This window comes from Hirundo rustica, chromosome 1 (assembly GCF_015227805.2).
Source record: "Hirundo rustica isolate bHirRus1 chromosome 1, bHirRus1.pri.v3, whole genome shotgun sequence".
In the NCBI taxonomy this organism is placed as follows: domain Eukaryota; kingdom Metazoa; phylum Chordata; class Aves; order Passeriformes; family Hirundinidae; genus Hirundo; species Hirundo rustica.
In genome coordinates, this window is record NC_053450.1 from 105,999,414 (window position 1) to 106,013,340 (window position 13,927).

At 38.8% G+C, this 13,927-nt stretch overlaps 1 protein-coding gene across 1 annotated transcript in view; it reads left to right on the top strand.

Moving 5' to 3' along the window:
* CNTNAP2 (contactin associated protein 2) overlaps window positions 1–13,927 on the top strand; it is a 770,772-nt gene that overhangs the window by 706,724 nt on the left and 50,121 nt on the right. The window contains exon 21 of the mRNA XM_040057848.2: window positions 100–193. Coding sequence (XP_039913782.1) covers window positions 100–193 — 94 coding nt within the window. The remainder of the gene's footprint in view (window positions 1–99; window positions 194–13,927) is intronic.

A 13,927-nucleotide genomic window follows, 5' to 3' on the forward strand; every position in this document is an offset into this window, starting at 1 on the left:
TAAGAGATGGAATAAACTCCATGAAGTAGACCTGATTGATCAGAATTGTAATGAGCAGGTCAGTTCAAAACACTCATCATTTCTTTTCTCTTTCTCCAGCTTGATCACTATCCTCCAACAAGTTACAGCCTGCCAGCCACATCTGACATTCAGTTCAATTCCCCAAAGGCACTATTCCTAGGAAAAGTTATAGGTAAGGTTTCATTTTCTATCTGGGGCAATGACGTGTGTGTAGCAAGACGCTTGCTGGACACGTGATACAAGTGGTGATTCTGCAATTATCCCTAAAGGAGGGGTTGTGTTCACTCTGTCACAGAGGCTGATGAGCACACAAATAAACAATTTTCTGCCATGCACAGGGGAAAATAAAAAAATCTGGGCAGCCCTGGTAACATTGCCTTTGTGAGTTTTCATTACCTTCTCGGCGTCAGATGAAGGCAATCCAAGGAAATTACTGGGACCACTGCTTCTGCCAGGAGATACGGAAGTTACTTCGAGTGTTATCATTCACTGTGAAGTTATTGTGCACCTTGTATAATGTCTTCATCTGTGCAGACTCACTTCTTATCCCAGAGCATCCTCTTGTGGCGTTACTGTCCCTCATCACTCTGGCAAACCACCGCTCTCTCCCACTAACACCCACCAGTGAGGTCCTTTGGAGCCTGTAATGCCTGCATCAACACTCCTCTGGACATTTTCTATGGATTTTAGAGATTTCATGGTTATTTCCAGTGCAGCAGCTTCCTGGCCAGCTCCCCAGATGAGCTCAAGGGACAATACAGATGCCTTGGCCTGACTTTTAGACCATCCTACATTCCATTGCTTTATTTTTCTTCTACTGGCTTCTTTTATGAATTTCCAGGGTTACTCGCACCAAAAAGTAATTCTTCCCAACATTTACAATTTGCAAGGAGGGCTTTTTCTCCTTCTCAGAGATAAAGGGGAAATAATATTATTTCCTCTAAGTGCTTTATAAAGAAATATGCTTGCTTGAACTCAGTGAAGATCTTAATCCAGAAAATTGCAAACTTTTCTTTATTAAGCAGTGAAGGCATTAATCTGTGAACACTTTGCACTGTTTTTTGAAGTGGTAAAGAAATTGACCACATAGCTAATGGCATTTTTGTAGATACACTTTTCCATTTGTTTTGTTTTTAAAATTTAACATTCTGAACTTTAATAAGAAAGTTCTGAAATAGGAAATTAAAAGCCTTTAGAATCACTGGCTATCAGGAGAGTCATGAACTATTTTCCAGTACTTTCAAAGTCAGATCTGCTGATAGTACAAAAGATTATGCAGTCTGATCTTGGTCAGTCTCTGGAATCTGGGTGCATTCCTGCATTCCCACCTCATTGCATTTGATTTGAACAGCTGGACTGGAGCTGATGGTCTGACTCAATTTTTTTTTAATAGCATGGGATTATATTAGCTCTTTGGGAATATGTTGGGGTTTTTTGTTTGGTTGGGTTTTTTTGGTGTTTTGTGTTTTTTTTTTCTTCTTCTTCTTCCTCTCTGCTTGTTACTGTCTTTGCAAATAGGGCATTTTTTTTAAGCAGAAAAACATATCACTACTGAAGAAACAAACAAGAAAACAACAACAACAACAAAACCTTTTACTCATTCTACCGAAGAAAAATTGAACTTCACTGCAAAGAGATGGATTTCCTGGTGTAAAATTGTTGTGCAGCTGACCATGTCTGTTGATGAGCTTTACTGTGCAGCTCTCGGAGTCATGTCGAACGAGGAAGAGCTCAGTTAACAGAGTTGCCCAAGTACAGCAGCTTGAAGGGCAAAGTAGACACAGAATTCAGGAGCTTTAAAGCCTCTAGCTGTCACCTCATACTGACTAGGCATATTTTAGTGGTCTAGAGGGAGTAGAGCAGAAGATGTGGATACATAGATCAAGTTGCAATTTGCGTCCATATGCAATTACGTTCTCCAAATGGGCAATATGGGAGTAGCCTCCCATTTCACTGCTGCTCTGGCATCACTTGCATTCGGTTTCTGTTGTTCCCATACTATGCAATTCTTATTTGTCAGCAAAAATGAATGCAAGGCCCTATTTCTAAAGACAGATGGGTTTTTGAAGAGCGCTCTGGAACAATCTTACTAGGAGACTGGTCTTCCTTCTGTCTTATTTCCATTTTTATTGGTGTTATTTGCATAGGAGCAGCCACTTCGACCACAGCTGTGCTTGCTGTGATAGACTTCATCTGCTCCCCACCAGAAATGAACCCTTGTGCAACATCTACCACAATGCAGCACTTCTCTCTGCTCTAGCTGTTATGGCTGATTAATAAAATGTTGCTTTGTAACTGCTCAGAATATTTTTTTTATAAAGCAGGAGGGTCACTTCAGAACAACAGTAAAACGTTTGAGTTGCAATCACAGAGAAAACTTTTCTTCTTGAAGTTGACATGCTTTCTGTTTCTTTAAATATTCTTAAGTATTCTTAAATACTATTTTTAAAATGCATTTGTTCACTGGCTTGAAAAACACTGATATAAAATAATTTTAGCCTTTTGGAAAACTGGAGGTAAAGGCATTTAGTATATAATTCTTACCTAAGCAAAATGGATTCTAATTTGAGGTGTGAAATAAAGCTGAAAGATACAACAAATAAAAAAGCCTATTTTACATGAGTTTGTAGTAACAGAAATAGTAGCACTAGAGAAATGCATGATTTCACAAAAAATTACAGAAAGGTATTGTTAATGTTTCAAGGAAATTCTTTAATCTGTTATTTAGATGTATTTAGGTTTTGATGGCTGACAGACAAGGCGAGAGTGAAAACCAGGATATCTGGATGATAAGCTATGAAGACAAAAAAGTGAAAATTAGACAACATGACAGACATCCACATTTTCATGTAGGCTGCAATTTGCAGCTCATTACTGAGGTAGAATAGAGCAGAGGTTAGTTAGATTTTTCCATTAAGTGTAGAGGGTTTGGATGCAACCCTCAGCTTTGTCTTCACATCCTTTTTGGAGAACTACACCTGTACTCTCTTAGTCTGTACTTTATTAATAAAAGTGGAACATTTCTTTGGCATTTAATATGTATTTATAAGGAATTAGCTAGACATAATTGCACATGATTTTGTAAAAGTATCATTCTGGTGAACAGAAATAATTTGAGAGTTTGTCTAACAGGATATGTGATTAAGCACAGAAACACCAAGATCAGACAAGAGTCGCTCTTGAGAAAGTGGCAGGGAAGTAAAGGAAATGTGCTTCTTGCCTGCATTTCCACCAGCTACTCCAAATTAAATTGTCTCTTTTCAGAAATACTTAGATATCCACGTGAAAACAAATGACATCATACAAGTCATCATCACACAGATAATAATCTTCAGAACTGACAGCTGTTCCTGCAGCTCACCTCTGGGCGCTCCATTTTTGTCTCTGCTGCAAGCTAGTGCTCTTCAGGGACTTCTGGTAATAGTAACCAAAAGGGTTACTATTGAGGGTTACTAAAATACCTTTCAGGACTGCCTTCCTTCTTACAAAAGCAGCTGCCATCTCTCTACAACTAAAGAGAGGTCCTAGAAATCAACCCCAAGGGCTGGATTCTTTACACAAAAAGCTGTTGCCTTGAGAAGGGCAATTTCTAGATGTGGTGGGGTTTCCCTGATGTCAATGCAATTTTTTTTTATTGCTTCCTGATTGGAATTTCTGGTTTTTTACTGGTGTTTTTGGCTAAATCAAACTTGGTGAGGAGACATTTCTCTGGACTCATTGTGACATTCAGCACCCTGGATTGATGGGAGGTAAGACTAACATGTCTAGCCAAGTAGTTAGTTTCAAATGTGCAAAGGAGAGGATATGGACAAACTTCACAAAAAGGAGGAGGTAAATGAAAAGAACTGTTTTTTTCCTTGCATGGCATCTGTCAAATAGATACTGAATAATAGGAGGCAAAAGTTCAGAATACTTTGAATTTCCAGCAGTGAACATTGACAATTATTCCAAGCAGTAATCAGTCTTTACTCCTGGATAAGATACTTTCTTTTCTATAGAAAAAGCTTGGCAGTTTGGTGCTTCAACACTTGCAGCTGAAAAACGTCAATGACCTACAGCGTAATTCATCCTACCAAAACCATCACACACTTTCAAAACCAGCTTTGTTGTCCATGTTTCCACACAACTGCAGAGTTTTATCACTTAGAGGGTTTGTTTCATGACAAAGAATGAACATTTTATCTCTTTGAGAGCATTTACCATCATTAAAAAGGGGGTTTTGATATCCTTTATTAAAAAAAAATCTGTAAAGGATATAGGCGTATTCATAATAGGTGCTCAGTTTGGGTATGCTTTTAGACATTGACATCATCTGATATGAAGCTAATGTTAATACATAAAATGCCAGTTTTGAATTAGATGTCTACACTGTAGGGCACTTTTGGTCAGCTTTTAAATTTGTATCTTAGAAAATAGTGCAGTGCTGTAAATAGATCATGAATAATCTAAAAGTATTCTTCTGCTACACATCTTTGAAATGTATCTACCACTGCTTCATGATCATAATGAGTTTAACATTTCGTTATATATGTTAGGAGTGTGGCATTCAGAGCTGCACAGCTTGAGCTCCGCTGCTCTCCTTCATTTTGCAGTGCAGAGACGCTGTGGGTGCAGGGTAGCTCAGCCTACTTTCACTGATAATGAGGAAAAAAACAGATAGCATGCAGTAATTTCATCCACCAACTTACTTCAAAGTTAACTGCCTGATGCTTCATTTCTGGGCAACAGCATTAACATTCAGTACTGTAATCTCACTGAGAATGCATCTTGTCATATTGGGAGCCCTCCTGCTATGGCAGGTAGCAGTTGAATATTAAAGATGTGCTTTCCCCTGCATGAGTTATGTATGAATTGTCATACAAAAATATAACATCTGGACAATTCTACATCCCCTACTCCTCTACAATGCTATCAGCCTGGTCAAAACACCTCTGGGATTTAATTGCTTGTCTCTCTGGTCTCAGATCTCTCTGTCCATACTCGCTCTTTGAAGTGTTTCTGGTAAAGGCAGAAATGGTCCACAGCTCTTTTAATAAAACCTGACCAAAACAAAAGTAATTTTTTTTTCAGACCTCTGGTTTCAATCTGTCTGGTTTTTCTCTGTGGAATCCTACCTACAAACCCTATCCAGAAAGGAACATTTCCCATCTACATGTCTCCCATCCAAGGGACATGATAAACACTTTGATTTGCCAGTTCGACCCCAATAACTTCTGAGGCAGAAATGAGGGTAGCCCAAGGGAATTTTATCCTTTGAGAGCCAAACTGAGGAAGAGAAGCCAAGAATATTTATTGATTCCTCTCAGCATCAGTGCAGCATCTTCTTTCTCTTTTTCAGAATATTGCGGTGCAGCTGCAGAGAGGCAGAATGTAAACCCAGACAAAATTGATTAAATTAGAGGTTTAGGTAATCTCAGTTGTTATAAGTGTAGCCAGCTTTGCTCTTACAAAAATTAGCCAGAGTAATTTCCTCACACAAATATTTCACTCTTACCCTTCAGGTAATTCTTCACCTCTTTTTACTGGAAGTTGCCTTTTCATTTCCTGTTGCAATATTCTCTGTGAAAAGGCTTCACTGATTCTTAGTCTTCAAATCATCCATGGGCATTCAACAGCTCCAAAAGATCACTTCTTATTCTCATGGTCTTCTAGCAAACATACCAGCCTCTAACAGGATGCAGGAGTCTCCTAAATTCCTAAATTCTAAAGTTATTTCCCCTGTGCTTTAATGTGTCTCAGAAAATGGTTTCATATAAATCACTCAACAGAATGTTGCTGAGAAAATTATCCCATTGTTTTACAGTTCTTTCCAAAGTATTCATCTACTGGCTATGAAAAAGAAAAAAAAAAGAAAAAAAGTAAGGCAATTTAATTTTGTTAGTACCAACAGAGTATTTGCACAGGTCTTACCTGACATTCAAAACACAGATAACACTATTTAAAAGCAATGGAATAAAATGAAAACTTAAACTCCAGTAATTAGACTGACCTTTTCCTAACTTCTGTAATTTGTTAAGGTGGCATATCTTCATTATACAACTTTTCCCTACCACAGGAAGACAGGAAATATATTGCCTGTACTCTGTAACATCTAATACTAATTTATTTCAAATGCAGCTGCTTTCAAGGGTCAAAGAAAGGAACTGAACATGACAGGGGCATCAATAAAACCTGCTGTTGGCCCCATAAAATTCAAATGGCATAGATAGCAAAATCGAAGAGCTCAGAGCACCTTCAAGGCTTATAAATCATTTAAAAAAAAAAAAAAAAAAAAAAAAAAGGGTTGCACAGTCTGGAAAATCCAAAGGTATTCCTGAAGCTGAAAGTATAGCATCTTATCATTTTCCTCCAAGTATATTCAAAGTAAAAATCAAAAATTAGAATAGAACTCCCTAAGATAACAGGAAAAATTGATAAAAATTTGTCTTTAATAAGTCAAGGCACAACTCTCAAAAATTTTTATTACCTAGATTGAGCAACCTCTGCCCATAGTTCCAGATATAAAATATTCAAAAATAATGTTAATATGCACTAATGATTTGATCAGAAATAGCTACAGAAATAGCATTCTAGCCATATTATTTTGGCTGAGGGTGCAGATTATATACGTGCCATTCCTTGTAAGAACAGGTACAGAAACAAATTCAAAACTCACTCATTGTTTGATAATTGAAAAAAAAACCTCAGGTTTTATCTGACACTTGTTTCACTTAGAGAAAAATCATAACAAAACAACACATAACATGACTAAAACATTGCAGAGTTTGTCAGACACAAAGGGAAGTATTTCATGTCCCGTGTTTTAGAATATCACTGGGATCAAATCAACCCTTTCCCTCAAGACCTGTACTGGTTTTCACTCCCACCACTGATAATTTGAAAATGTCTGTGTCCTCCTCTGATCTGCAGTGGCCTCTTATGCCAGAAACACCGGAGATTTTCTAGAACCTGGAGAAAGTTTGCTCAGGTTGCTGGAGAACCTGGGGAAGAGCAAGGGATGTGGGAGGCTCTGGAGTATGAATTAGACAGGAATTTCATGCTATGTACTACTGTGCCTTAAGCTTGGACAGCTTTCATTCTCTCAGAGACGCCTGGAACTGTACATGTGGTTTTATGCTGTCCAGATTTTTAAGATGCAATTTATCTCTGCTCACAGGCTCAACACGATCTTCACACTACTAAACTCTCTTTAAGTAGACTGGGTATAGAATGTAAAATAAGTTTATATTGTGCTGCTGCTCTTTGCAGAAGAAAAAACCACCTGCTCTTCATGAGCATAGACATAGCAAAATAAGCATGTCCCTCAAACGATATTAAGTAATGAATAAATGTGAAGATAAGATAATCTTTCTTTAGGACCTTTATATAGAACTATAAATTCATAGACTAAATTATTCATGGTGAATATTTTGCTTAACTCCCACTATCACAAAAAGAAAGGGAAGTATATAAATTATGGAAAGACACTTCATCATTTTCCCATTTAGCCAGACCTTTGGCTGTAGGCTACTTTGCATTTCTTTTAAAAGAAATGCTCTCATTGGTTAAATTACAGAGCCAAAACCTGGCTTAATTTCAAGTGTTTCTGCTCAGCAATTTAAAGATATATATATAGATATATAGATATAGATATAGATATAGATATAGATATAGATATAGATATACACACTCTCTCTAAATAAGTCCTTTCTCATAGGTACAGTAATGCATTCTCCATCTGCATGTTTCAGGGAACACTTTAAACACTATTAGTTGTCTTGGAGAAGGAACTCATTTGGAAGATTGTGTGATTCCCAATGGCTTCAGCTACACCCGTGCTGTAAATAACAGGCACTGTAGTTGTATTAGTGATCTTGCTTTAATACTTGCCAAGCCAACAGAGTTGACCATTCAGCAGGAACTGATTGTTTGAAATTATTCTGTCAAATTTTTTGTTTGTTTGTTTGTTGGAGGGTTTTGTTGTTGTTGTTGTCTATTTGGGGGTTTTTTGTGGGATTTTCTGTTTGGGTTTTTTTTGGTGGGGGTGGGTCTTAGGGTATCTTTGAATGCTTTTCAAAAATTTTAGAAGTTTAAAGAAAATAATGTTGTATAGTACTAGGATAGGATAGGATAGGATAGGATAAGATAGGATAGGATAGGATAGGATAGGATAGGATAGGATAGGATAGGATAGGATAGGATAGGATAGGATAGGATAGGATAGGATAGGATAGTACTAGGATAGCATTAGAATTAGATTCAGAGGCTTTTCACAGAAGAGTCAATGTCACTAATGGCACCTTGTGCTGCAACTTGATTGTTTATTCTGATACTAAATCTGACACAATAGTAGCAGTGTTGTGCCATTGAGCATGACAGTCACTGATTATTAGATTTATGTGCTGTAATAAAACTGTATTTAATCTGTTGTACAGTGACTAGTTCATTAACTGCTCCTTTAAATACAACAGGAATAAACTCACACGTTTACAACTTTCTTTTTAGAGTGGCCTGTTTCCTCTCCCATAAATGTAGCCCACTACCTAGAAATCTCTCCTTTATGACTATATGAACTCACAAATCTACCTCAGTGACTCCCAGCTACTGTACCACCAGGGTTGTACTCCACTTGCAAATGAAGCTGTTGAGTAAGGTTACAGTCAGTCTCCCACAAAAGGTAATATTTTTCTTTTGTTCAGTCTGCTAGCAAGATAATACATACTGTCACTGGTTCTGTTACTCTTTCCTACTTTCTGTCCTCGTCAGACTGTGTTCTGAGTTTTATAGTCCTTCTTTCTCCTTTTTTTGGAGAGGGATTGTCATCTGTGTCATTGTTACATGAAAATGCTTATTGATCAAAAAATTGTCTCCTGATCCTTCTTATCAGTTGCAGAATCCAAACTGTGTAAAGGTTGCACCGTAATATATACAGTTATCTCAAAAATGTCCAGGGAGATAAATGAATTTGTCATTAAGTGTCAGAAAAAAATTAATTGTTTAAAATATTTCAGCTAGAATGACTCTTCCCAAAAACGACCTTTTTCTTTCAGAATAATTTGAAAATAATTTTGGGGGTTATAGGTGATGAGACACCTCAGAAATACTGATATTGTGAGACATCTTCAAAGCAAAGTTCTATTACAATTGCTAATGTAATTCATCAGGCTGTCATAACTTTCTCAGCCAAATTTGATTTGATTTCAGTTTAGCACCTTGAAAATATGTGCTTTCTTCCGTCAGTAAAAGCTCACTTAACATAAAATTAGCATATTTGTCAGTCTTCCTGGAGCAATGGCAACCTCTTGGTTTCCTGCTTCTGCTTTCACATGGGATTCTTTGCAAGACAGTGAATGACATGACTAATGAAGTTGGGAATGGTCTACTATTTCTGTATTAATTCGACCAGGACTTAAAGACTTTCTTTACATTTTCGTAGGTAGCATCTTAAGATTTCCACTAGTATAAATGTAGACAAAAACTATGCATGTAATAAGATAGTTGCCAAATCTGACTTTCTGGCATCACAGGATGAGAGTTAGAGGTTATGAAGGGCTTGCAAAAGCTAATGAGATCTCTGTAACCCGTCTTCTGTATATGAAATGAGCATATGGAGAAAAGCCAACACTGGAGAAGAGAGCATACAGAGAAAAAACAGCAGTGTATCAGGGGCTAGAGCTGATCTGACTTGAGAAGTACAGAAACTTGGTGATTGCAAAAGCTACAGGAGAAAGAGAGGCATAAGAACTTCAAATACAGCTTCTCAAAGCATTTTACATTCCTTTAGGCAAACCCAAGCATTATCTTGCTCAGAGCAAAGGAACTGACGTGGTTACATCAGGGGGCACAAGACCCCACTGAGCTTCTAGGCCAGCATGAGAAGGCAGGATATTTAAGTGCTGTTGTATTATTATGTCAGCTGGAGCAAGTGGTTTTTTATACTGCCACTTTCCAGTACTTCCTTTACCTTGAGAAAGGAGCCGATGCAGCAGCTCTCCACTAAGTGCCTGCAAGCTTGCAGGAATCCACAGATTTCTCTCCACTAATGCATAGATCATATCTTAATTGCTCAAGTCTGTTATCTCGACTTTGTAATAGCGTCCCCTCTAGGGATGAAGGAATGCCTGGCTGGCAGTTCAGTTTGCATTGCATCTGGTTCCTGGGTGTTGTTTGTGGTGTGCCACATCCTTTCTGCTGAGGAATGCACTGAAACCAGACCATTAAGTTTATGAAGGTCTTCTTTTTCTGGAATTAGAATAATAGGCTGCACCCTGTCCTCATGCAGGAAAATAAATGAATGAGAAATATTAGAGTCGTGATGCATTGTCACGTTATTCTGAGGGGATCAGAGAGGGAGTGGAGAGCAGGGAGGAAGAAAGGGGCATGATGAGCTGACAAACTCCCATTTTGTATTCAGCCCTGAACATGCCCTCTTTCTAGTTTCCATCATCAGGAATTGTCTAGTAAGATGCTCATCACAGCATTCAGACACTATCTTCTATTCTCAGTGTGATTCCTTTACCAACAGCGCTGCACACCCAGCTTTTTCTGTACTGGTTTTGTGGCTTTCCAGTGGTGTGCATGGCACTTACACACCAAATTATTTTCTATTACTTTCAAGATGGCCATTTCCACTCCTTCCTTAAGACTCATCTATGACTGTTTGTTTTGGTTGTGGGGTTTTTTTAAGAAAATTACTTTGTATATAATTGTATATTCAATCAAATTAAAAGCTATGTTAAACATAAGCAAAATCATAATATAGAACAGAGAGGTACACAAGTTCCCCTGCATTTCTCTCCCAGTACCCAGCCTGCCTGTCTTTGAGCTTCCCCACGGCCCCATGTGAGGGCAACAGGCTTAGGACACCTCCTTTAACTAAAAATTGTGCTGCATTTCAATAATGTTTCAATGGCTTTATCAGTCTCCAAAATAAAAGAATTTGAGGATCTCCCCTCATACACACAATTATTATAGGCCTCTTGTCTAGCCCTTATCTCCCTTCTGCTCCCGCTCCCATCCTCTGACTCCCCTTACTGTTCTGCCTGGTTCCCTCTGGCTGCAGCTCACGTCTAAATTTGCAGCAGGCAGCTTTTATCTCATCAATACTCAAGTCAGGCTGCTTCCTGTTGCTGCAGGTGGATTCAGAGTGCTGTGTCTGCTGCTCTGGACCCAGCTCCTTCTCTCCTCTGCTCATCCACATTTCAGAGGCACTCAAGCTCCCAGCCACCAGGAGCCTGGGCACCCAAAGCTGTGGTGTGGTCTGTGAGACACGGCAAAGCTCTGCAGGTCAGCTTTCTCCAGGCTCTCAGCATGACCAGATTGTACACCCTTCCTTCTTCCTTCCAGAGCTCGAATGGAAATCATCAAACAAGTCTATGTTATGAAAAGAAAGCAGAAATTACTATCAACTGGCTGAACAATTTTCCTTCTGTGAGACTTAGGAAGCTGAGGCGCCTTCTGAATTCTGAGTTCTTGTTGTGAATTTGGGTACAAAATTTTGGAAGGGGAGGAAAAAAGATAAGATCCAAAGGGTCTAAGGAGTGGTATGGAAGAAGCTGTGAGAAACACAGAGGTAGGGGGCAAAGTGGTGGTGACAAATTAAGAGTGTTGATGAGCTGGAAAGATGGCTGATGCCAGATGTGGATCAAATAGGGATGTCCTCCTTCTCTGGTGCCAGACTGGAGGAAGCGACAGCTTGGGAAACGACACTTGATCAGCTGTCCTTGGGAGGTACCAGTTTTTCTTGTTTCTTCGAGTTTTTCTTACTGCCTGACCATGTGTAAAAGAAATGAGCCAATGTATCTTTACCTCACCCATCTGCTTCTTCTTAATTATTGTGGATTGGCATTTGTTCCCTAACAAAGTCAGATGTCCTGTCAAAATGCACAACAACTGTCCCAGCTGAACGTGTGGCAGTTTGGCTTCAGGCTGTGCTGCTTTCACAGATCTCAAATGGAGCACATCAAGTTTTGGGCTGGATCATTTCCATCCTCATTTCCATCCTCTTGGACCTCACAGTAATTCAGTGTCAGGGACAAAATGAGCGGCACATTGCTCTCCCTCTCCATGTGCAAGGATGAGCTGATGGACAGGATGGTGTGATCAGTGACCTTGCTGTGTGACCTTTTCAGTCTGAGCAGCTGACAGAAGGCCCCTCTCTGACCAGCACCTTCACTGCTTTGCTATTTAACTAATATACAAACACATCAGCCAGCCTCTTACGGCAAACACACCAACTAGCCACAGATTTTCAAAGACAAACGGACACGGTTCTCTACATCTTAAATTCCTGCAATCTCAGTCTTACCTTCATCTTTATTATCTAGATTGTTGCCTGAATCAAACTCTTCCTGTTAGTAAAAAACTGCAGATAATGAGAAATTAAATGAAAACAATATTCATTTAAATCTTTTCCAGTTTTCAGATGGACTCATCTACAAAAATCCCGAGTATTTTTTCTAAAGGATATTGGAGATTTCTTGTGCCATTATTCAGCTCCTCTTGCAGAGCTTGGAGCTGAGCATGCTGAAATACAGACCATGTATAGAGTTTCAGCAGATGTGTACCTACCAGCTTGGCAGCTGCTAAAAAACACAAATGGCTTTACAGGTCACCTATCGCATTCCTTTTTTCCAGCTCTGGTTCTGACTCACATCCACTCAGCTGCTCAGCAGACTCTCTGTGAGGGTTGCTCATCGTTCAGAAATCCTGGACAACTCACCACTGTGCCTGTGTAATTAAACTTGGCTTTGCAAATGCCATGAACTGGAACATGCTGTGGCTACATGCACAGATGCCCGGCTAAATGTTATGCCCAGCAAATTCAGCATATCCAGAATATTTCAGCCTCGCTGTACATCTGTTGATGTGTCAGACTAAGTGTTCTCTGCGCATTTCAATGCTGTCAGACGTGTGACTGTCACAAAGCTCGCTATTAGATTGGAACTACCAGCAATATTTGAAGTGTTTCTTTTTGCCAGTTTCAGAAGAGGGGAAGAATGGGCGGAAAGGGAAGTGCAGATTTTTAGGGCAAAACCATCGTTAGTGGTTTGTTCTTTCCTCAGATTACATCAAACTGCTTCAATCAGTAATAGCGTACTGAGAAGTAGAGGAAGACTATTGCATTTTAGAGGATTTAATGCTTCAACACAGAGATCATGATGAACAACACTAAGATTTCCTAGTACAGGAACTCTCATACATGGTTATGGAGTAACTGAGGCTTCTCAAACAGGGCAATCTTTCCAGATTTCTGTGAAGAACTCTTGTGGTTTGTGACAGGTGTCTCTTGACAACAACTGTTTTATGACCCCACCTCAGTCTACCAATCCACATCACCCAGGGGCATGAATCAACCGTGATGCTGAATGTCTCAAAGAAAAGTGTTTGTCTAAATAAATAAATAAATAAATAATAAAACCACCAGACAAACAGTAGAGGGGAACTGGCAGATGTAACAATAGAATAAAAGATAGAACTGATGATAATATTTGGAATAAAACAAGGAAGAAGGAAACGACTGAAATAAGAATAAAGAAGATAACAGAAAAACAATAGTGAAAAAGGAAGATGGGGAGAAAACACTGAATGGAAAAGCATAATAGATAAGTGGTGACTTGTATCACATAATCAGCATCAAATACTTGAACAGAAAGCCCCTGAGACGTAGGATGCCAAACATTTAGTGAAACATCATAAGCTTTACTCCTGGTAAGCCATCAAATTCTACTTAAAATCTGTGCTGCTTAAGCTGATTTAGCAAATATCTCTGAGCATTCTGTGGATAGCTTTTTTCTGTGATTCCTAGGTCTTGCATTTTTTTTTCTTCTAATATTAATTCTCTGGTGTTTTTCTCTCCATCATACTGCAAATTATTTGACATCTTGGAACAGCAAGGATTTAGCTTCTCTGTTCTAATGATTTAATG